Source organism: Oryx dammah, unplaced genomic scaffold (assembly GCF_014754425.2).
Source record: "Oryx dammah isolate SB20612 unplaced genomic scaffold, SCBI_Odam_1.1 HiC_scaffold_20, whole genome shotgun sequence".
Lineage (NCBI taxonomy): Eukaryota > Metazoa > Chordata > Mammalia > Artiodactyla > Bovidae > Oryx > Oryx dammah.
Window position 1 is genome coordinate 65,485,394 of NW_024070204.1, and position 21,822 is coordinate 65,507,215.

At 41.3% G+C, this 21,822-nt stretch overlaps 1 protein-coding gene across 1 annotated transcript in view; it reads right to left on the reverse strand.

The window, feature by feature from the left end:
• The window catches only part of CUNH5orf47 (chromosome unknown C5orf47 homolog), a 20,614-nt gene extending 1,701 nt beyond the window's left edge, over nt 1-18,913 (reverse strand). Inside the window, exons 1-5 of the mRNA XM_040262398.1 lie at nt 18,631-18,913; nt 18,323-18,406; nt 5,814-5,902; nt 3,973-4,072; nt 1,969-2,007 (exon numbers count right to left, since the gene is read on the reverse strand). Coding sequence (XP_040118332.1) covers nt 1,988-2,007; nt 3,973-4,072; nt 5,814-5,902; nt 18,323-18,406; nt 18,631-18,913 — 576 coding nt within the window. The 3' untranslated portion in view covers nt 1,969-1,987. The remainder of the gene's footprint in view (nt 1-1,968; nt 2,008-3,972; nt 4,073-5,813; nt 5,903-18,322; nt 18,407-18,630) is intronic.
• Nucleotides 18,914-21,822: the final 2,909 nt, after the last annotated feature.

The following is a 21,822-nucleotide window of genomic DNA, read 5'->3' on the forward strand; positions in this document are numbered from 1 at the left end:
TGCCGTACAGGAGACCTGGGTTTCATTCCTGGGTTGAGAAGATCCCCTGGAGAAGGGAATAGCTACCCACTCCAAGAAACTTATGGACAGAGGAGTCTAGTGGGCTATAGTCCATGGGGTTGCAAAGAGTTGGACACAACTGAGCGACTAATACATTACATTAAAGAGACGTTACAATTAATATGATACATGACCCTTGATCAGATCTTCTATAAGAAAAAAAAAACCATTAAGGACATTAATGGCACAAGAAAAAATTGGAATATAGACTATAGATTTTATAAAAATTTTATATCAGTGTTAAATGTTCTGAATTTGATAAGTATAGTGTGGTTGTAAAAATAAAGATGTCCTGGCTCTTAGGATATACACACTAAAGTATTAAGGGGCAAAGCTCTACACATATACACAGAGAAAGAGGAATGGGGAGTAGCATAATGACAAAGCACATGTGGCAAGATGTAAAAATTGGTGAACCCAAGCAAAGTGGATTGTGAAGGTCTTTGTATTCTTCTTGCAATTTGTATATACATTTGAAATCATTTAGAATTCATTAAGAAAACATTCCATGTTTCTTCATTGCCTACTAAATTAAGTACAAATTCTTGGCCAAGTATCCAGGTGAGTTCATTTGAAACAAAGTTTCAGTATACTGTATACCCTTCTTTACTATGACTACTTTAAATAGGTTTAATAAAACTGTACATTCCTAAACACTTTCTTGGACTCCATGAATTCTGCTGATGTCCATATACTCCCTTCCCCCACATTCTCACTTATAAAAGTCTAATTTCTCTTCACCAAGCCCATCTTACTTACCTTTTCTACTACTTCCAAAACCCTACCAAACTGGGTGTAACCTATGCCTAAGAATTGAAAGAGTCCAGATGATAAGTAAACCAGGGCACAACTGGAAAAAAAAAAAAAAACTATGGGGATGACATGATCAGTTTAAGCCATGTGGCATTTAAAAGTAAATGTAGAACAACCTAAAGAAATTCAGAGGTACTTGACCAGCAGTCAGAAGTGAAATAGATATTTAAGGGTCATACACCCAGAAAGAGTAATTGAGCTACAAAACAGGTGAATTATCTCAGAATAAGTATGTAAAAAGAGAATGTGCGCGCTTAGTCGCTTCAGTCATGTTCAGCTCTGTGCAACCCCAGATGGACAGACTGAAAAATAATTGGCCTGCACTCTTCAAAATCGTCAATATCATAAAAGACAAAGAAAGACTGAAGAGCTACTACAGATTGAAGAATACTAATCTGCCTGCAGTACGGGAGACCTGGGTTCCATTCCTGGGACTGTAGACCACCAGGCTCCTCTGTCCATGGGATTCTCCAGGCAAGAATGCTGGAGTGGGTTTCTATGCCGTTCTCCAGGAGATCTTCCTGACCCAGGGATTGAACCTGCGTCTCTCACGTCTCCTGCACTGGCAGACGGGTTCTTTACCACTGCCTAGTGCCACCTGAGAAGCCCATGAAGAGAGAACAGGACCAACAATTACTCCAAGGGCAGCATTTGTTATTAGATGGAAGCAGAAAGGACAAGTAATAGATACACAGAAAATACAGTCAGAAAGGTAGAAAGAGAGGCATGACACAGTCTTTAATGTTATAAGTAAGAAAAATTTTTTGAAGGAATAGTAGTAAAATAATATTAAATGTGATAGCACGTTCAAAAAGAAAACAGAACTAAGCAGATACATGAACAAAAATAACAAACAAAAAACGCTGGACCATGGTGATAGCAGTTTCAATAGCACTGTGAATATGAGGCCTGAATGAAGCTTATTAAATTTCAATCAACATTTAATGAATGCCTTCTAGGTGTCAAACACTGGGTTTAAAAAAGGAAACAAGCTGAAATTAGGCAATGGGTATACACTAAAGGTTGGAGATGGTAGAATGTAAAGGCGAAGGGAAAAGTCTATACCTTTTAATTTTTATCTAAGTGTATTCTTACCAGAAGATGACAAGAAGATTCATTTTCTATCTTTTGAATCTAGGAACAAGTATAAGGAAAATTCAAGTTGGTCTCTGGCACTGGTTTTTCCATTAATAAACATATATTAAGGAACAAGAATTATAATACATTTAAAAACATAATTATTAGCTTCTATAATCTTATTTTTTTTAATTTTAATTTTTACTTTATTTTACTTTACAATACTGTATTGGTTTTGCCATACATTGACATACTTAAAATTGTAATAAAATAATGAATTACAAAGATACTTTTCATTTATAACATGCAGCTTCTGGAAAACACAGCATATCAATTTAAGTTGCTAAATAATCCTTACAAGGTCATTAGGTCATTTGATGTTTAGTAGAGAGCCTACTGTTGTTTAGTCCCTCAGTCATGTCTGACTCCTTTGTGACCCCATGGACTGTAGCCCACTGATCATGGGGTTATCCAGACAAGAAACACTGGAGCGGCTTGCCATTTCCTTCTCCAGGAGATCTTCCCAACCTAGGGATCAAACCCACATCTCCTGCTTGGCAGGTGGATTCTTTACCACTGAACTACCTGGGCTCAGAAGGCCTACTGCTGAGGCACAAAAGAATTTAACGAGTTCAAGGTAATGGCCAGAGCAAAATTAGATGTAATCTAGTGTGTTTATTAGAGTAACTGGATCTGGATTAACAGAACAGTGTCGATATTTTTGCACATTTCTCTGCCTATACAAGCATCCTTGTCACCTAAGAAACCACTGACAGCTTTTTCCTCCTAATTCCCTCTCCTGCCTCATTCTCTTTCTTAACTGGATAAGAAAAGCAAAGCAGAGTATCAGTAATGTGAACATTAGTATAAATACCATTATTGCAAATAATTTATGCTATTATGATTCAATATTACAAGAACAGTAATGAGTCTCCACTGTTATATTGCTTACAACATTATGTTTTAATTATTATAGTATGAAAATACTTTTCACAAAATCAAATTCTGCAGATTTACAGACTGTCAAAATAAAAGTTGTCACTGAGTAACTATACTAAAAACCTACAGAAACATCTAGCATGGTAATATATGTATTAGGACATGCATGTGAAGGAAAGGAAATCATTTATGATTAAGCAATTCATGTGGCACTATTTGTTACATAAATCCAGCTTAATTGTTTGAGAATCCAGAACTTCCAATTACTTTAACAAACATACTAGATTACATCTAATTTTGCTCTGACCACAACATCAACTGAAGCAGTTTTAAACATGGTTTAATTTATGAATTATTTTCCAGGAATGAAATAATGACATCAAAGCTATAACTCAAGGGAAGATTTTGATAAATGCATTAAATTGGACTGCAGAATCATGAAAACGAAGTGACTATATGAAGTAACACAGAATGTACACTATAATATAGTTAAAATGCTTTTCTTCATCTATATGGATGAGTTTTGTGACCCAGCATTCCTGGAGGCTCAGACGGTAAAGAATCCATCTGCAATGCAGGATACCTGGGCTTGATCTCTGGGTTGGGAAGATCCCCTGGAGAAGGGAAGATCCCCTGGAGGAGGAAATGGATACCCACTCCAGTATTCTGACCTGGAGAATTCCATGGACAGAGGAGCCTGGCAGGCTACAATCCATGGAGTATCAGAGTCAGACAAGACTGAACAACGTTCACTCACTCACTCGCTCATTCAAATTCAGATTTAACAAAAATATTTCAGATTTAAGAGACAAGCATGTTTCCTTGGCTCAGGAAGCTCAGTCAACATTCACTTTCTGCACTCCTCCACACATACCTACACTTGTGGTCTACTCTACACTCAGTGCTTTATAATGCTCTGTACTTTTAATTATGATGAACAGTGATACAACGGTAGCCTCGATTCTACAGTGCTATACACTGAATGTGACAATGAGGAAAACTACTGGTCTAATGTGATCCAAGGGAAATAAAGTATTAGAGAAGCCAGCTCTCTTTAATACAATGAAAGTTGTGTTTACTTACTTTCTCTAGACAACTGTTGGCATTTCAGCCTAAGTCTGTATTTCTCATTTTCTTCAAGCATTTTTGAAATGATTTTGTACACTCCATTCCATACTAAAACCTTCAAAAGATAAGCACAGTTAAGGAATGCTGAGCAGAGAATGTGGACTACAGTGTGATGCAGACAACTAGGAGTAAGTCAACTGTGATGACTGAAAGTCACTCAGTCGTGTCCGACTCTTTGCAACCCCATGGACTATACAGTCCATGGGATTCTCCAGGCCAGAATACTGGAGTGGGTAGCCTTTCCCTTCTCCAGGGGATCTTCCCAACCCAGGGATCGAACCCAGGTCTCCAGCATTGCAGCTGGATTCTTTATTAGCTGAGCCACCAGGGAAGCCCCAAGTCAACGGTGGGGCATGCCAATTTGATATTATCATTACAAAGCACTCAGAGACCTAAAAATTAAACAGAATTGCTTTCCCATATTCACTGAATTCTCTGATATCTTTTTCTAACTTCCTACTATTTCCTCTCTGTAGTATTTAAACTAACTGTCCTGGGAACTTCCCTGGTGGTCTAGTGGTTAAGACTTCACAGGAGGCGGTTTGTTCCCTGGTTGGGGAACTAAGATCATACACGCTGTGTGGCATAGCCAAAAAATTAAAAATAAATAATTAGGGAAATTTATAATAAATAAATAAACTTTCCTGGATGAAGGCAAGGTCTTTGAAAGGCAATGTCTAGTAAGTCCTATGGTTTCAACATACTCAATTTTGTTTTGAAAGGTAGTAAAAATAATAAATTTCTATTCCTATGTATAAACCACTGGGCCATGATATGATTGTTTAGTGTATTTTATTCTAGTTAATAATTAAACATTTCTCTTAGGACATACCAAAGCAAACTTACTAGAGAGCATGAATATACTAGAATAGAAGAATGGAGACCACAGACGCAAACAGAGAGATCTAGGCTCAAATTCTAGCTTAACCAGTTAACCAGTTGCTCAGTATCAGGCAAGTGTTTTAATCTTATCTAGGAGTAACTTCATACACTGGATTATTAGAAATCATGAAAAATATACATAAAGCATTTACACCTAGTGTCTGGCCCACAGTAGTTATAGGTAAACATTGGCTATTGTCCAAGAGGAACTGGTTCTTGGAAGAAAAACTTCTCAGTATACTGGAAAGATTAAATGCTCACTCAAAATATACTTGCTGAAAGAGTTAGTCATTTTGAATGCTGTTCTATACCATATATGGATTAGAAATCAAACAAACTTAAAACTCAGAAATAATATAATTTATGTGTCATTATCAACTAATGATTTCTTTAAAATGAAGTGTAAAATATATGGTGGTAAACAAAGATTAGTAGAATAACTGATCTTGAACATGTTTAAAACACTGAAGTCACCATGACATGTGGACAACTAGACAAGAAAAGGGTTCAGCATAAAAGTTCTTGCTTGTCAGATTTCCTGCTAGAAACCGTGTATATCCCTTGTCCTTAAAGGAGCACTGTGACAACAACAGAGATACTTTGTACTTTCCTGTGAAATCCATGTTATATTCTATGGAATATGTATTTTCATGCTTTTAAAAAGCTTGCAGTTATACTTTGATTAAAATATATTTTATATCTTCAAACACAGGAAGGGATATTCTTCATGGTTAATAAATATTTTCAAACCCAGTTTCATTTCTGATCATTAATTCTAGTTTTCTCATTTCAGTAAACTAAAGTTTTCAAAAGATGGAACTATTTTCAGTGTCTTGAGTTTCTTCACACATTTGTATTTAAACAGGTTAATCTAAAATTCAAAATATCACTCATTCCCCTGTACAAAAATATACCTTTTTGTTCTTCTTCTTCATTATTTTGGAAGTTTCACTCAAAGGTATGGGGAAGTCAAACTCTTTAGCTAAATTCTTCTGGGTTAAACCTAATTTTTAAAAAAACAGAGAGAGAAAGAAACAAGGTAAAATATCAAGTCAGCACACACTTTAAAGAATTCACGATCCCAATAATTAACCACTATAAATGTCTCAAGCTTTCTTTGGGGATTTTTACACTTGTTGATATATTTCAGATGACTAGATAATAGCAGTTTACCACTTAACTAATACTATACTGAAAAAAATAAAACAAGAAAACTAAGGGTAAACCATCTAATGGTGTCTAGATCTCCTTCCTTTTCCAGTTTGAAAAGTGAGCCCCAGAAAGGTTAGCAACAGAGAAAACAAATACCAGAAAACCACATCTTGCCCTAGGCATGCACACACACACACACACACAGAGACACACACAGACACAGACACACACAGACACACACACAGACATACACACACAGACACACACACACACAGACACACACACACACACACACACCCACACACCCACACACACACCCACCCACCCACCCCTACCTACCTGTGAGGCAAATGCCCCAGGCTTGTGCTCTCTTGCTTGCTCACGCACTCTCTCTCTCTCTCTCTCACACACACACCCACACACACACCCCTACCTACCTGTGAGGCAAATGCCCCAGGCTTGTGCTCTCTTGCTTGCTCACGCACTCTCTCTCTCTCACACACACACACACCTGTGAGGCAAATATCTACCTGCTTTCAAAACTCAGCTCATATGTCACCACCTTTCTACAGCCTCTCTCCTCAAACACCCACAGCCCTTGCTTCCAGAAACATTTCGCTCAAGGTACTCAGCACAGTAGCATATATTTATACTGTTTCCTTCACCATGCTGTGACCTTCTGGTGGGGCAGAGTCCCTGTGTGTAGCATTCACCTATCTATGCTACCAGACACATAGTAGGTTCTAATGAAGGTTTGTCAGAGTGATAAGCTTCCTGACTCTACTCAAAAACTATACCGCCTTCCCAAATACTAACTGTGAGAAGAAAGCCTAAGGGTTTGTGGATCCAAAGACAAAATCATAGCACAATGAGCATGTGCTCCCTGAAAAGTGTTTATGTTTGTTCTTTTGCCTGCAACACCCTATATGTACCCCAACATTTCCCAGCCGTATTCCTGCCATACCACCACTCTCTACTTGACCTTCTTCAGCTCATTCGAGGGGCAGAGGGCCTTCTCTGATTTTGCAAAGCACCCTATGCTCAGTTACCACAGGATTTATCATGCTGTGTACTTGAGAAATGTGTTCTATTCATTAGAAGTCCAGTAGTATAGAAATTAGATACACAAGATACCCCTCACGAAGGTAAGAGGCAGCGGCTGCGCTTTGCTGGAGCAGCCGTGAAGAGATACCCCACGTCCAAGGTAAGACAAACCCAAGTAAGATGGTAGGTGTTGCAAGAGGGCATCAGAGGGCAGACACACTGAAACCATACTCACAGAAAACTAGTCAATCTAATCACACTAGGACCACAGCCTTGTCTAACTCAATGGAATGAAGCCATGCCCGCGGGGCGACCCAAGACGGGCAGGTCATGGTGGAGAGATCTGACAGAATGTGGTCCACTGGAGAAGGGAATGGCAAACCACTTCAGTATTCTTGTCTTGAGAACCCCATGAACAGTATGAAAAGGCAAAATGATAGGATACTGAAAGAGGAACTCCCCAGGTCAGTAGGTGCTCAATATGCTACTGGAGATCAGTGGAGAAATAACTCCAGAAAGAATAAAGGGATGGAGCCAAAGCAAAAACAATACCCAGTTGTGGGTGTGACTGGTGATAGAAGCAAGGGCCGATGCTGTAAAGAGCAATATTGCATAGGAACCTGGAATGTCAGGTCCATGAATCAAGGCAAATTGGAAGTGGACAAACAAGAGATGGCAAGAGTGAACGTCGACATTCTAGGAATCGGTGAATTAAAATGGACTGGAATGGGTGAATTTAACTCAGATGACCATTATATCTACTACTGCGGGCAGGAATCCCTCAGAAGAAATGGAGTAGCCATCATGGTCAACAAAAGAGTCTGAAATGCAGTACTTGGGTGCAATCTCAAAAACGACAGAATGATCTCTGTTCGTTTCCAAGGCAAACCATTCAATATCACAGTAATCCAAGTCTATGCCCCAACCAGTAACACTGAAGAAGCTGAAGTTGAACGGTTCTATGGAGACCTACAAGACCTTTTAGAATTAACACCCCAAAATGATGTCCTTTTCATTCTAGGGGACTGGAATGCAAAAGTAGGAAGTCAAGAAACGCCTGGAGTAACAGGCAAATTTGGCCTTGGAATGCAGAATGAAGCAGGGCAAAGACTAATAGAGTTTTGCCAAGAAAATGCACTGGTCATAGCAAATACCCTCTTCCAACAACACAAGAGAAGACTCTACACGTGGACATCACCAGATAGTCAACAGCTAAATCAGATTGATTATATTCTTTGCAGCCAAAGATGGAGAAGCTCTATACAGTCAACAAAAACAAGACCAGGAGCTGACTGTGGCTCAGATCACGAACTCCTTATTGCCAAATGCAGACTCAAATTGAAGAAAGTAGGGAAAACTGCTAGACCATTCAGGTATGACCTAAATCAAATCCCTTATGATTATACAGTGGAAGTGAGAAATAGATTTAAGGGCCTAGATCTGATAGATAGAGTGCCTGATGAACTATGGAATGAGGTTCATGACACTGTACAGGAGACAGGGATCAAGACCATCCCCATGGAAAACAAATGCAAAAAAGCAAAATGGCTGTCTGGGGAGGCTTACAAATAGCTGTGAAAAGAAGAGAAGTGAAAAGCAAAGGAGAAAAGGAAAGATATAAGCATCTGAATGTAGAGTTCCAAAGAATAGCAAGAAGAGATAAGAAAGCCTTCTTCAGCGATCAATGCAATGAAATAGAGGAAAAGAACAGAATGGGAAAGACTAGAGATCTCTTCAAGAAAATTAGAGATACCAAGGGAACATTTATGCAAAGATGGGCTTGATAAAGGACAGAAATGGTCTGGACCTAATAGAAGCAGAAGATACTAAGAAGAGGTGGCAAGAATACACAGAACTGTACAAAAAAGATCTTCACAACTCGGATAATCACGATGGTGTGATCACTCATCTAGAGCCAGACATCCTGGAATGTGAAGTCAAGTGGGCCTTAAAAAGCATCACTACGAACAAAGCTAGTAGAGGTGATGGAATTCTAGTAGAGCTATCTCAAATCCTGAAAGATGATGCTGTGAAAGTGCTGCACTCAATATGCCAGCAAATTTGGAAAACTCAGCAGTGGCCACAGGACTGGAAAAGCTCAGTTTTCATTCCAATCCCAAAGAAAGGCAATGCCAAAGAATGCTCAAATGACCACACAATTGCATTCATCTCACATGCTAGTCAAGTAATGCTCAAAATTCTCCAAGCCAGGCTTCAGCAATACGTGAACCATGAAATTCCTGATGTTCAAGCTGATTTTAGAAAAGGCAGAGGAACCAGAGATCAAATTGCCAACATCTGCTGGATCATGGAAAAAGCAAGAGAGTTCCAGAGAAACATCTATTTCTGCTTTATGGACTATGCAAAGCCTTTGACTGTGTGGATCACAATAAAGTGTGGAAAATTCTGAGAGAGATGGGAATACCAGACCACCTGACCTGCCTCTTGAGAAATCTGTATGCAGGTCATGAAGCAACAGTTAGAAGTGGACATGGAACAAAAGACTGGTTTCAAATACGAAAAGGAGTACATCAAGGCTGTATATTGTCACCGTGCTTATTTAAGTTCTATGCAGAGTACATCATGAGAAACACTGGACTGGAAGAAACACAAGCTGGAATCAACATTGCCGGGAGAAATATCAATAACCTCAGATATGCAGATGACACCACCCTTATGGCAGAAAGTTAAGAGGAACTAAAAAGCCTCTTGATGAAAGTGAAAGAGGAGAGTGAAAAAGTTGGCTTAAAGCTCAACATTCAGAAAACGAAGATCATGGCATCCGGTCCCATCACTTCATGGGAAATAGATGGGGAAACAGTGGAAATAGTGTCAGACTATTTTTTTGGGCTCCAAAATCAATGCAGATGGTGACTGCAGCCATGAAATCAAAAGATGCTTACTCCTTGGAAGAAAAGTTATGACCAACCTAGATAGCATATTCAGAAGCAGAGACATTACTTTGCTGACTAAGGTCCGTCTAGTCAAGGCTATGGTTTTTCCTGTGGTCATGTATGGATGTGAGAGTTGGGCTGTGAAGAAAGCTGAACACTGAAGAATTGATGCTTTTGAACTGTGGTGTTGGAAAAGACTCTTGAGAGTCCCTTGGACTGCAAGGAGATCCAACCAGTCCATTCTGAAGATCAGCCCTGGGATTTCTTTGGAAGGAATGATGCTAAAGCTGAAACTCCAATACTTTGGCCACCTCATGCAAAGAGTTGACTCATTGGAGAAGACTCTGATGCTGGGAGGGATTTGGGGGCAGGAGGAGAAGGGGACGACCAAGGACGAGATGGCTGGATGGCATCACTGACTCAATGGATGTGAGTCTGAGTGAGCTCCGGGAGTTGGTGATGGACAGGGAGGCCTGGTGTGCTGTGATTCATGGAGTCGCAAAGAGTTGGACACAACTGAGCAACTGAACTGAACTGAAATATTCCACTTGTTGAGTGAAACAGAGTATGTTCTAAACTGGCACGCCCCATTTGTGAAGAACAGACCACTGATCCTGAGCGGGGCACAGATATGGCACTGATGAACATGACCTCACATGAAGAGAAACTCATTCTCTTTTAATTCTTTCCCAATCTTCTGATTATATCAAGGAGAAGGTCAGAGTTTGGAACTAGTATGTCAGTGAAACTTTTCTAAGACTTGCTCATCTCTCTTTATGACTGCAGCAACTTTCAGAAGACAACCTATTTGGCTAGAGTTTAATAATATCGTTTTCCCTTTATTATATTGTTTTTAGTTAATTTCTATTTATGGAAAATGATACATGCTTTCCACTGAGGTAGTGATGTAAAGTGTTCTAAAAAGAAATTCAGTTGGGAGGGGAAAATACACCTATTTAAATAAATACATTAAGTAAATGATAGTACAGATATAACATAGGAAAATAACTTGTTTGGAAACTCTGCTCTTCATATACCCACATGTATCCTTCCCTCTAAGCACCTACAACCTTTGGAATATGTACTCGTCTCATTTCCAAACATTTTCTGTTTGTAAGTCTTACCTAACCTAGATATATGTACTCCTTGAGGTCAAGATAGGCACCCTCATATCTATCTGTATTAGTTAGAAATATAAAATATGTCAAGGAGCATAGAGAAGAGAAAAAAAAGAGGCAAAATAATTTCTTCTACTTATTTTGGGCACTTTACTGAGGCTATAGCTCTACTGTATACCTAGATTTTATCCCAACCTATGCTTCAAATCTGTCTCTACTCTTTGCAAACACTCTGATTCACTCTAAATATATTTTCCTCCTTCCCTAATCATTATCCATCACTGATCTTTACGGTACTTTGGTTACATGGTTTTCCCACTATAATCCCCTACCATCTCAGGAACATGCGTAAATCTCACAGCGCCACATCCACCACCAAGCAGCTTTCCTTAATTCCTTCATCCCCCAATTATTCACCACCTCCACAGCATTTATTTGTACCTCCACAATAGCATTCATCATCCTCTACTATATATAAGTGAAAGTCAGTTGGGTCCGACTCTTTGAGACTCCATGGACTATAGAGTCCATGGAATTCTCCAGGCCAGAATACTGGAATGGGTAGCCTTTCCCTTTTCTAGGGGATCTTCCCAACCCAGGCATCGAACCCAGGTCTCCCACATTGCAGGCAAATTCTTTACCAGTTGAGCTACCAGGGAAGCTCTGCTATATAAATTATGGTTGTATCTCTCAAGTTCTGGATAATATAGAACCAGCTTGACTCACGAGTCTGGACTGAAACATTAAGAAGAGTTACTGACTTGCCAGCCCCTGGATTTCTAAGGGGTTTCCCAAGTGGCACAGTGGTAAAAAATTCACCTGCCAATGCAGGAGACAGAGGAGACACAGGTTTTATTCCTGCATCAGGAAGATCCCCTGGAGGAGGAAATGGCAACCCACTCCATTACTCTTGCCTGGAAAATTCCATGGACAGAGGAGCCTGGCAGGCTACAGTCCATGGGGTCACAAAGAGTGGGACACAACTGAGCACACATGCACGGACTTCTAAACTCCAATACATCTCATACACAGCTCATACTGGAGAAGGCAATGGCACCCCACTCTAGTGCTCTTGCCTGGAGAATCCCATGGACAGAGCCTGGTGAGCTGCTGTTCACAGGGTCGCACAGAGTCGGACATGAATGAAGCGATTTAGCAGCAGCAGCAGCTTATAAGCTTATCTTTCAGAAGTATGTGTGTGTGTGTGTCTCCAGTCGTGTCCAGCTCTTTGAGACCCCATGGACTGTATCCCACCAGGCTCCTCTGACCGTGGAATTCTCCAGGCAAGAATACCAGAGAGGGTAGACATTCCCATCTCTAGGGGCTCTTCCTGACCCAGGGATCAAACTCAAGTCTCCCCCACTGCATGCAGATTCTTCACCATCTGAGCCACAGGGAAGCCTATGTGTTTCTGATAACTCGACTCCACCATGCAAAAATCTGCAGTAATCATAAAATGAGTCTTCAAGGCATTCCACAATGTGGTACAAAACTCACTCATTCAATAAATATTTAGTGTCCAGACCCTGGGACAATCACCCTCTCTTTCCTCAAGCTACTTCTGCTGAGTGTGCCAACATTACTGGCATGTTAGTCTCTATGCCAAACCCTTTGCTATGCATTCTGCATGCATTACTTCACTTAATCTTCACAGTAACTCATTGAGGTAGGAACTATTATCCTGATTTTATAGAAAAAGAAACTGAACATCAGAACAGTTAACTAACTTAGCCAATATTACACTGCTAGTAAATGAGAGAACCAAGATTATGGCTTTCTGCCTTCAAAGTCAATGCTCTTGAAGATACCTACCAACCCACTCACAATTTCTCCATTCATATACCTTGATTTCTTGTTTGTATGTCTCCATTTTCCTGAACTGTCAAAGACCCTCCAAGATGTCTCTCACAGCACTGCTGCCTGCTAGCCTGTATTTCCATTATTTGTGTCAAAGTCCCTTGAGAGGAAAACATTTGCCTGAGCCATCCATGTCACTAGGGCCGGACCTAGTGTCTACAATATGGCAAATGGTAAATAAATGTTACTGAATAATCATTTACCTTTGTTCCTTACAGAGAGCCAGGCATTAAGTATTCAATGAATGCCCACTTAATGTTAATATTAAATACACCCAAGAATGAGTAAGATTTAAAACACTTAAGCACTCTCTGGCTTGACTGAAATATAAGTCTACCTCCTTCCCTTGACACTATTCTTGGTTTCAAAAGCACAGCAGAGTGGTCACCAAAGTTAATGGCTTGATCATCCCCCAGCTGCACAGCACGGAAACTTCAGACTTGGCCTTTTCCCTCTTTCTTTTCTCTCTTTTCCCTTTCAGTCATCAATCCTGTTCACTCCACCTCCACTGCTACTGTCTTACTTCGGGCCTTTTATACTTCCACTTTTTCACTGCCTCAAAACTGGTCTCTGGCTTCCAATCTCTCCCAGTTATCTTTCTCACTCACTCCCAGTTATGTTTCCCCCAGCTCTGATCATGTCATTCCTGCCACAGAGGAACGGCAAAAAATTTCAAAATTTCAGAACCAAACTTCAAAACAAAACCAAATCATTGTCATCTCGTACCCTAGCAGGGCAGCCAACTAGAGGAAAGCCATTCTAGCTCAGCACAGAACAGTTACAAGAGCAGAGAGTTGGTTTCAAAATCTCAGCTCTTTGCCATCCTGTCATTTCTCCCTAACTTACATGGGGATCTCCAGTACTAATTCATGCATGCTTTCCCTTCTCCCATGAGCTTCTTCATCTGCTTTTCAACATTCCTCATTTCTCATCTGCTATCTTAGTGCTGGACTACTGTCTGTCTCTCTGATCTGCTGGTGCTAATGCAATCCTGGATCCATTTCATTCTTTCCTCTCTTCCTGCTCTCTCCTTTTTAAAGTTGAAGAGCTCACCACCACCACCATACTCCTAATTCCTAGAATGAGTCTTTTGTCTGTTTCTATTATTCAAAAGAACTTGAAACTTACTGCTAAAATGTCTTACACTATTCCTAATTTTTTAGATCATCAGTTCAGGGGCCAAAAAATAAAACTCCAAAACAAAAAACCTGAGCACCTTTTAACAATGGGACCTTTGGAGGGATATAAAGTCTAAAATAGTGCCTCTGATGAAGAATCTCTGAAGGTTTCCGACCACAGCTGATGCCCAGGAGTCAATCAAGTTACATACAGTACAGTTTTATACTTCTAAATTATCAAAATTAATTTAGGTAAATTAAATTAGCCAAGTAAAATAAGTCCTGAAAAAGGTAGCAAACAAAATATTCATGTATTTTTCAATGTGGGCTTTAGTCTTGCCTGCCTCCAACTCTCCTCTACACAGCATGAAATAAGTAAACCTGTTCCTACTATTTCTCTTGTTCGAAACCTTTCAGTCTAGAACTTCTGGGTAGCTACAGTCAACAGCAGGGGGAAGGGAGAGAGAGACAGCGTATAATAATAAAGATGCCAAAATTTCTCCCCAAAAAGCTTGACAAGAATTCTTCACAAAACCATACCCCAGCATTACCTGAAGAGAGAGAATGCTGAAAATACAAAATTAATATAAGCAAAGTGAGAAAAAGCATTAAATCACAGCACTACGATCCTATTTGTTTAAACCTCACCCTAAGCAAGGCTTTGTGGACAACAGTGAAGAGAAAGGACGGACACTAAGAAAAGGTGCCCGCAAAAGAGCTGGAGCAAACAGAAAGATGAAATCCACCCTAAATCTCAAAATACTGGTACAGAAGATAACCAGGCAGATCACAGCACAGACTACAGGAAAGAATTTCAATGTGTGATTTAAAAGGCCAGACACCACATAAAGGACCAAAAGCCTGCAATTTAATGGAACTGATTCGGTTAAAGAGGCAAGCATGAATTTAAAGGAATAAACCCAATTTAAAAGGACAGTCCTCTCTCTTGGTTTTTGAAGGAGAAAAAGAACTAAAAGCAGAGTTCATGAATTGGGTCACAAAATAAACATCAATAACGTTCATAAAGTGGAGACATTACAAACAACATTCTGATCACAATGCAATAAAACTAGAGCTTACTAGGAGAAAAGAAAGAAAGAAAGAATAAGTCCTGGAAACTTTTAAAAAATCAAATTTATCAAGCAACTCTAGAGTGAAAGTGGTAATACAAACTGAAATTACAAAAATGAAAATTTTTTAAAGTGACAATAAAAACATTATATATTAGAATCTATGGGATTTAAAGTAGTAATTAATTCCTATCAAATAGGAAGTCTGGTTGTGGCTAAGTCATGTCCAATTCTTGCAACCCCATAGACTGTAGCCTGCCAGGCTCCTCTGTCCATGGGATTCTCCAGGCAAGAATACGGGAATGGGTTGCCATTTCCTTCTCCAAGGGATCTTCCCAACCCAGGAATTGAACCTGGGTCTCCTGCATTGCACACAGATTCTTTATCAACTGAACTACAAGGGAAGCCCATTTATTAGAATCTATGGGATTTAAAGTAGTAGTTAGAAAGAAAACTCAGGTGCTAAATACTTTTCTTGACAAAAAGGAAGGAAAAATTAATTTTTTTGCTCAAAACAAAAGCATAAGGACAAAGTAAACCAAAAGAAAGTACACGTAGTAAATAATGAAGTTTTATCTTTATTATTTATCTTTATTCATTATTGAGAAAGAAATTAGAAAAATAAAATACCTAATTAACAAATCAAAATCCTCTGTTTTAAAAAATTAACAAAATAAACAAAACACTGGTGAACTTGATCAAGAAAAAAAAAAAAGCATATACATCAAAAAATGAAAAGAGGGAACTGACCATTGAAACACAAAGAATTTTTAAAAATCAAAAAGATGCTACTGAGCAGACCTCTATGCAAAGAAATAAAACGAAATCAACAATTTCCTAGAAAAATACAGATTAGCAAAATTGGCCAATTAGAAACACAAATCTAAATAAATCCAATTAGAAAATGTAAGGAGATCGATTTCCATAGAAAATACAGAGAAAATTATTAAGGAATTATCCCATAAAAACTAGACCTAGATGTTTTCACAAAACAATTCTACCAAATCTTCAAATACCAAATAATCTCAGTGCTCTATAAACTATTCCAGAGCACTGGAAAGAAAGGGAAACTTCCTAATTCCTTTTATGAACTAAGTTTAACTATGATACCTAAACCAAATGAAATCAAGAAAGAGAAACTATCTCAAATTCCAACCCAAAAATCCTAAACAAATTATTAGTAAATAGAATCCAACACCATATTAAGAAAAAAAATACATTATAACCAAGTGGGATTTATTTCAGGAAGACAAAGTTGGTTCAATCTTAGGAAATCACATATCATATTAATAAGTCTAAGGAAAAAATATTATCTCCAAAAATCTAAGAAAGTCTTCAACAAAATTCAACATTCATTCCTGGTAAAAACAATAAAGAAAATAAAAACTGAAGAATACATTTTAATGTTTTAAACATACAGGTCTTAGTCTTAAAGACAATACTTCATTTAATGGGGAAAAACTAGAAGCATTTCTCGTAAGATCAGGAACAAGACAAGGATACTCAACTATCCCTACTACTATTCAACATTCTATTCATGGTATCAGCCAGAGCAATTAAACAATAATAATTTAATAATCAACTGCAGGTATAAAAATAGATTAAAAATAAAGTTATTTCTATTTACAAATAATATAATAGCATACCCAGAAAATCATGAGCATTAATGACAAAACTAATTCAAATAATAAAAGAATTTTGTGAGGTACTTGGATCAAAAATTAACATACAAAAATCAACAGGCTAGAGACTTCCCTGGTGTTACAGTGGATAGGAATCCACCTGCCAACGCAGGGGACACAGGTTTGACCCCTGATCCGGGAAGGTTCCACATGCTAAGGAGCAACTAAGCCCCTGCACCACAGCTCCTGAAGCCTGAGTGCCTAGAGCCTGTGCTTTCAAGAGAAGGCGCCACAATGAGAAGCCCGCATACTGCAAAGAGTAGTCTCCACTCTGCAACCAGTGAAAGCCTGTGTGTAGCAACAGACACGGTCCAACGAAAAAATTAAAAATCAATTAAAATCAATAGGTTACTTGAAAGAAGCAAATCACAAAAGTGCCCGTAATACATGATTTCATATCTGCAAAATGCCTGGAACGGGTATATCTGTGGAGGCAGTAAATAGTTGAGTGCTCGCTTGGGGCTGGGGTTAGGTGCAGTGAAAGGAAATGGTGAGTGACTGTTAAAGGGTACAGGGTTTGTTTGGGAGGAGGTAATAAAAATGTTCTAAATTGATTGTGATGCTGGCAGCACACTATTTTTAAAAATCACTGAATTACAGACATTGAGCAAACTCAGTCGATTGTGAATTACATCTCAATAAACAATTAATTTTTTTAAGTACAGGTAGAGGGATGGGCTCTCAAGACAGGCAGGACTTTCTGAGGTGACGCGCATGTTCTAGATTCTGACTATGGTGGTATACTACCCAGTGCATAACTCTCAACTCTCCTCAAAAGCTTTTTAATCAAGAGGCCTTATATACACAAACAATGAATATTCAGAGGACATTATGGAAGACCAAATCACATTCACGACCGAATATAAGATCAAAAACCTAGGAATAAATATAACAAGATATATGAAAAACCTAAAGAAGAAAAAACGTTTGAATATAAAACATTCCTGAAGGACACAAAGTGAAGAGCAAGTTGCCCAATCACGTCTAATTCTTTGTAACCCCATGGACTATACAGGCCATAGAATTCTCCAGGCCAGCATACCGGAGAGGGTAGCCTTTCCGTTCTCCAGGGGATCTTCCCAACCCAGGGATCAAATCCAGGTCTCCTGCATTGCAGGCAGATTCTTTACCAGCTGAACCACAAGGGAAGCCCCAAAATACTGGAGTGGGTAGCCTTTTCCTTCTCCGGGGGATCTCCCCAAACCAGGAATCCAACCCGGGTCTCCTGCTTTGCAGGCGGATTCTTTACCAACTGAGCTATGAGGGAAGTCAGGTAGAATGAAAACATAAAAACATCCTCTCCTCTGCTTTCAAGGAGGAAGAGACAGCATTTTATTTTAAAGATGTCAGTTCTCCTTCGGCTAACTGCTAAATTCAATGAGTCCTAAAAGGAATACGGACACTTAGGCCAAGGTCCCCATCATCCTGAAAGGCTCCTTCCAATAGCCTCCCCTCTCGGATTCGGATCTCAGGCTTATCTCAAATGACCTTCATTGCACTTCTGCGGCTTCTCGGGGCAACCCCGAAGCGCAGTTCTCTCCGTCCCCAGACAGACAGGGGGGCCGTCCATGGCTTAGGACCCAACAGCCGCTAAGCAAAGCGACGAGCCCTGAGCCGCCCACGGAGGGGCGGTGGGGCTGTGGCAGCGGCGGCGGGGCTGTGGCGGCGGGGGAGAGACTGAGAAGCCGACCGTTCCTAAGACTCGAGCCCCTAGCAGGATGACTGCTAAACCGGATGGAGAGGTCAGCTGACCCGCAGGCCCCGCCCGCCCGGCCAGCCGCGCCGCCAGCACGCGCCGCTGGCCTGCGCCTGCTCGGGCTCGCTCGACGCTGGCGCGGGGGAGGAGGCCGCGAGGGCCCCGGGCCGGAAGCCAAGGGGCAGCCCCCCAGCACCTGGACTCCCCGGCGCTGCGGCCCGCGGCTTCTCCTGGCTGTGGGCGTCCTTGAGCCCGGCGTTCCTCGGGCCCTGAGCCCTGCGGCCGCCCAGCGGAAGGACGCCGCCACACTGGTGCGAGCCAAAGCGGGTCACGTAGACGAAGCGCGCCCGGTCCCGCTCCAGCTCCCGGCCGGCCACTGCCATCTCTGCCTTCGTCCCGCCTCACCGTCCTCAGCAACCAACCCTGCGAGTCTGGGGGCCGGACCACTGGGTGTGTGAAGGAGGGGGAGCGGACCTATCGGAAGGGACCGCTGTGTGTGCGGGGGTGGGAGGGCGGAGCGGAGGGACTCGATTGGCAGTTGTGCTGGGGCGGGGCGCGGGGGTGGGGCTGTGAAGCGCTGGATCACCGTGCCCCGCAGGGGAGAGGAGAGGTGAGCTTCGGGGCAGGACCCTGTTGAGTGAGGGCGGGTGGGTTGGGGAGGGATCAAGGAAGAGGAACGGAGTGAAGAGAGACCGGACAGCCCCATCACTGGATGGGCAGCAGGAAAAGGGACGTTTGGACCACTGTGCTGGGACGGGGGCACAGGAGGGTCTTTTAGTTGGGGGGTGATGGTATACCACTCATCTGAAAAGTGGTGTTAAGAGTTTGGAGACCACATCACTTGGGAGTGGGGAGCAGACTATGCAGAGCGAACTTCTCTGAGGAAAAGAACTGAATCAAAAGCAGGGTTGGGGAAAGGAAAGATACTAAATCAATGGGGCACCCCTCCCCGTGGTCCGGTGTCGCGCAGATTTCAGAGTGAGGAGCTAGCCCTGGACTTAACTGGTATGAACTGTCAGCCAGATGAAGATGGGAGTCTTCGGGGAAAGGTGGAGTGGGGAGACAGTACTCTTTGATGCCAAAGGATTTTAGTGTGACCTTGGTCTGGCCTCTGTTCTACTGGGCCATGAGCTTCAAGAGACCCTGTGCAGAGAGGTGACGGGCCTGAGGCCAGCATCTTAACTCAGGTAGTCCTGAGGCCCATCAGGGTTTAGCTGCTGACCAGCTGGGTTATTAGGCAAGCCACTTTCCCTGTCTGAGCTTCTGTTTTCCTCAGATGTAACTCAGGATAATCTGGTAAAGATATACCAAAATATACTAAGCACCTGGCACACAGTAAGAGGTAATTCCTTTAGATTTAACGTTCAGTTCACATTTATTGGGCTTCCCTGGTGGCTCAGAGGTTAAAGCGTCTGCCTGCAATGCGGGAGACCTGGGTTTGATCCCTGGGTTGGGAAGATGCCCTGGAGAAGGAAATGGCAGCCCACTACAGTATTCTTGCCTGGAGAACCCCATGAACAGAGGAACCTGGTGGGCTACAGTCCATGGGGTCGCAAAGAGTCGGACACGACTGAGCGACTTCACTTTCACATTTATTGGGACTTCCCTGGTGGCTCAGAGGTTAAAGCATCTGCCTCCAATGCGGGAGACCCCGGTTCAGTCCCTGGGTCGGGAAGATCTCCTGGAGAAGGAAATGGCAACCCACTCCAGTATTCTTGCCTGGAAAATCCCATGAACAGAGGAGCCTGGCAGGCTACAGTCCATGGGGTCGTAAAGAGTTGAACACGACTGAGAAACTTCACTTTCTTTCTTTCTTTCACATTTATTGAGTACATACCTTCTGAAGTACCAGTTCAGTTCAGTTGCTCAGTTGTGTCCAATCTTTGCGACCATATGGACTGCAGCACACCAGGCCTCCCCTGTCCATCACCAACTGCCGGAGTCTACCCAAACCCATGTCCATTGAGTCGGTGATGCCATCCAACCGTCTCATCCTCTGTTGTCCCCTTCTCCTCCTGCCTTCAGTCTTTCCCAGCATCAGAGTCTTTTCCAGTGAGTCATTTCTTCACATCAAGTGGCCACAGTATTGGAGTTTCAGCTTTAGCATCAGTCCTTCCAATGAATATTCGGGACTGATTTCCTTTAGGATGGACTGGTTGGATCTCCTTGCAGTCCAAGGGACTCTCAAGAGTCTTCTCCAACACCGCTATTCAAAAGCATCAATTCTTCTGTGCTCAGCTTTCTTTATAGTCCAATTCTCACATCCATACATGACTACTGGAAAAACCATACATTTGACTAGATGGACCTTTGTTGGCAAAGTAATGTCTCTGCTTTTAATGTGCTGTCTAGGTTGGTCACAAGGAGCAAGCATCTTTTAATTTCATGGATGCAGTCACCATCTGCAGTGATTTTGGAGACCAAGAAAATAAAGTCTGTTACTGTTTCCATTGTTTTCCCATCTATTTGCCATGAAGTCATGAGACCAGATGCCATGATCTTAGTTTTCTGAATGTTGAGTTTTAAGCCAACTTTTTCACTTTCCTCTTTGACTTTCATCAAGAGGCTGTGTAGTTCTTTGATTTCTGCCATAAATGTGGTGTCATATGCATATCTTAGGTTATTGATATCTCTCCCCGTAATCTTGATTCTGGCTTGTGCTTCATCCAGCCCAGCATTTCTTATGATGTACCCTGCATATAAATTAAATAAGCAGGGAGACAATATACAGCCTTGTCGTACTCCTTTCATGATTTGGAACCAGTCTGTTGTTCCATGTCCAGTTCTAGGTCTGTTGCCTCTGACCTGCATACAGATTTCTCAGGAGGCAAGTCAGGTGGTCTGGTATTCCCATCTCTTTCAGAACTTTCCACAGTTTATTGTGATCCACACAGTCAAAGGCTTTGGCATAGTCAATAAAGCAGAAGTAGATGTTTTTCTGGAACTCTCTTGCTTTTTCAGTGATCTAATGGATGTTGGCAATTTGGTCTCTGGTTCCTCTGCCTTTTCTAAATTCAGCTTGAATCTGGAAGTTCATGGTTCACGTACTGTTGAAGCCTGGCTTGGAGAACTTTGGTATTACTTTGCTAGTGTGTGAGATGAGTTGCAGTAGTTTGAACATTCTTTGGCATTGCCTTTCTTTGGGATTGGAATGAAAACTGGCCTTTTCCAGTCCTGTGGCCACTGCTGAGTTTTCCAAATTTGCTGGCATATTGAGTGCAGCACTTTCACAGCATCATCTTTTAGGATTTGAAATAGCTCAAGTGGTATTCCGTCACCTCCACTAGCTTTG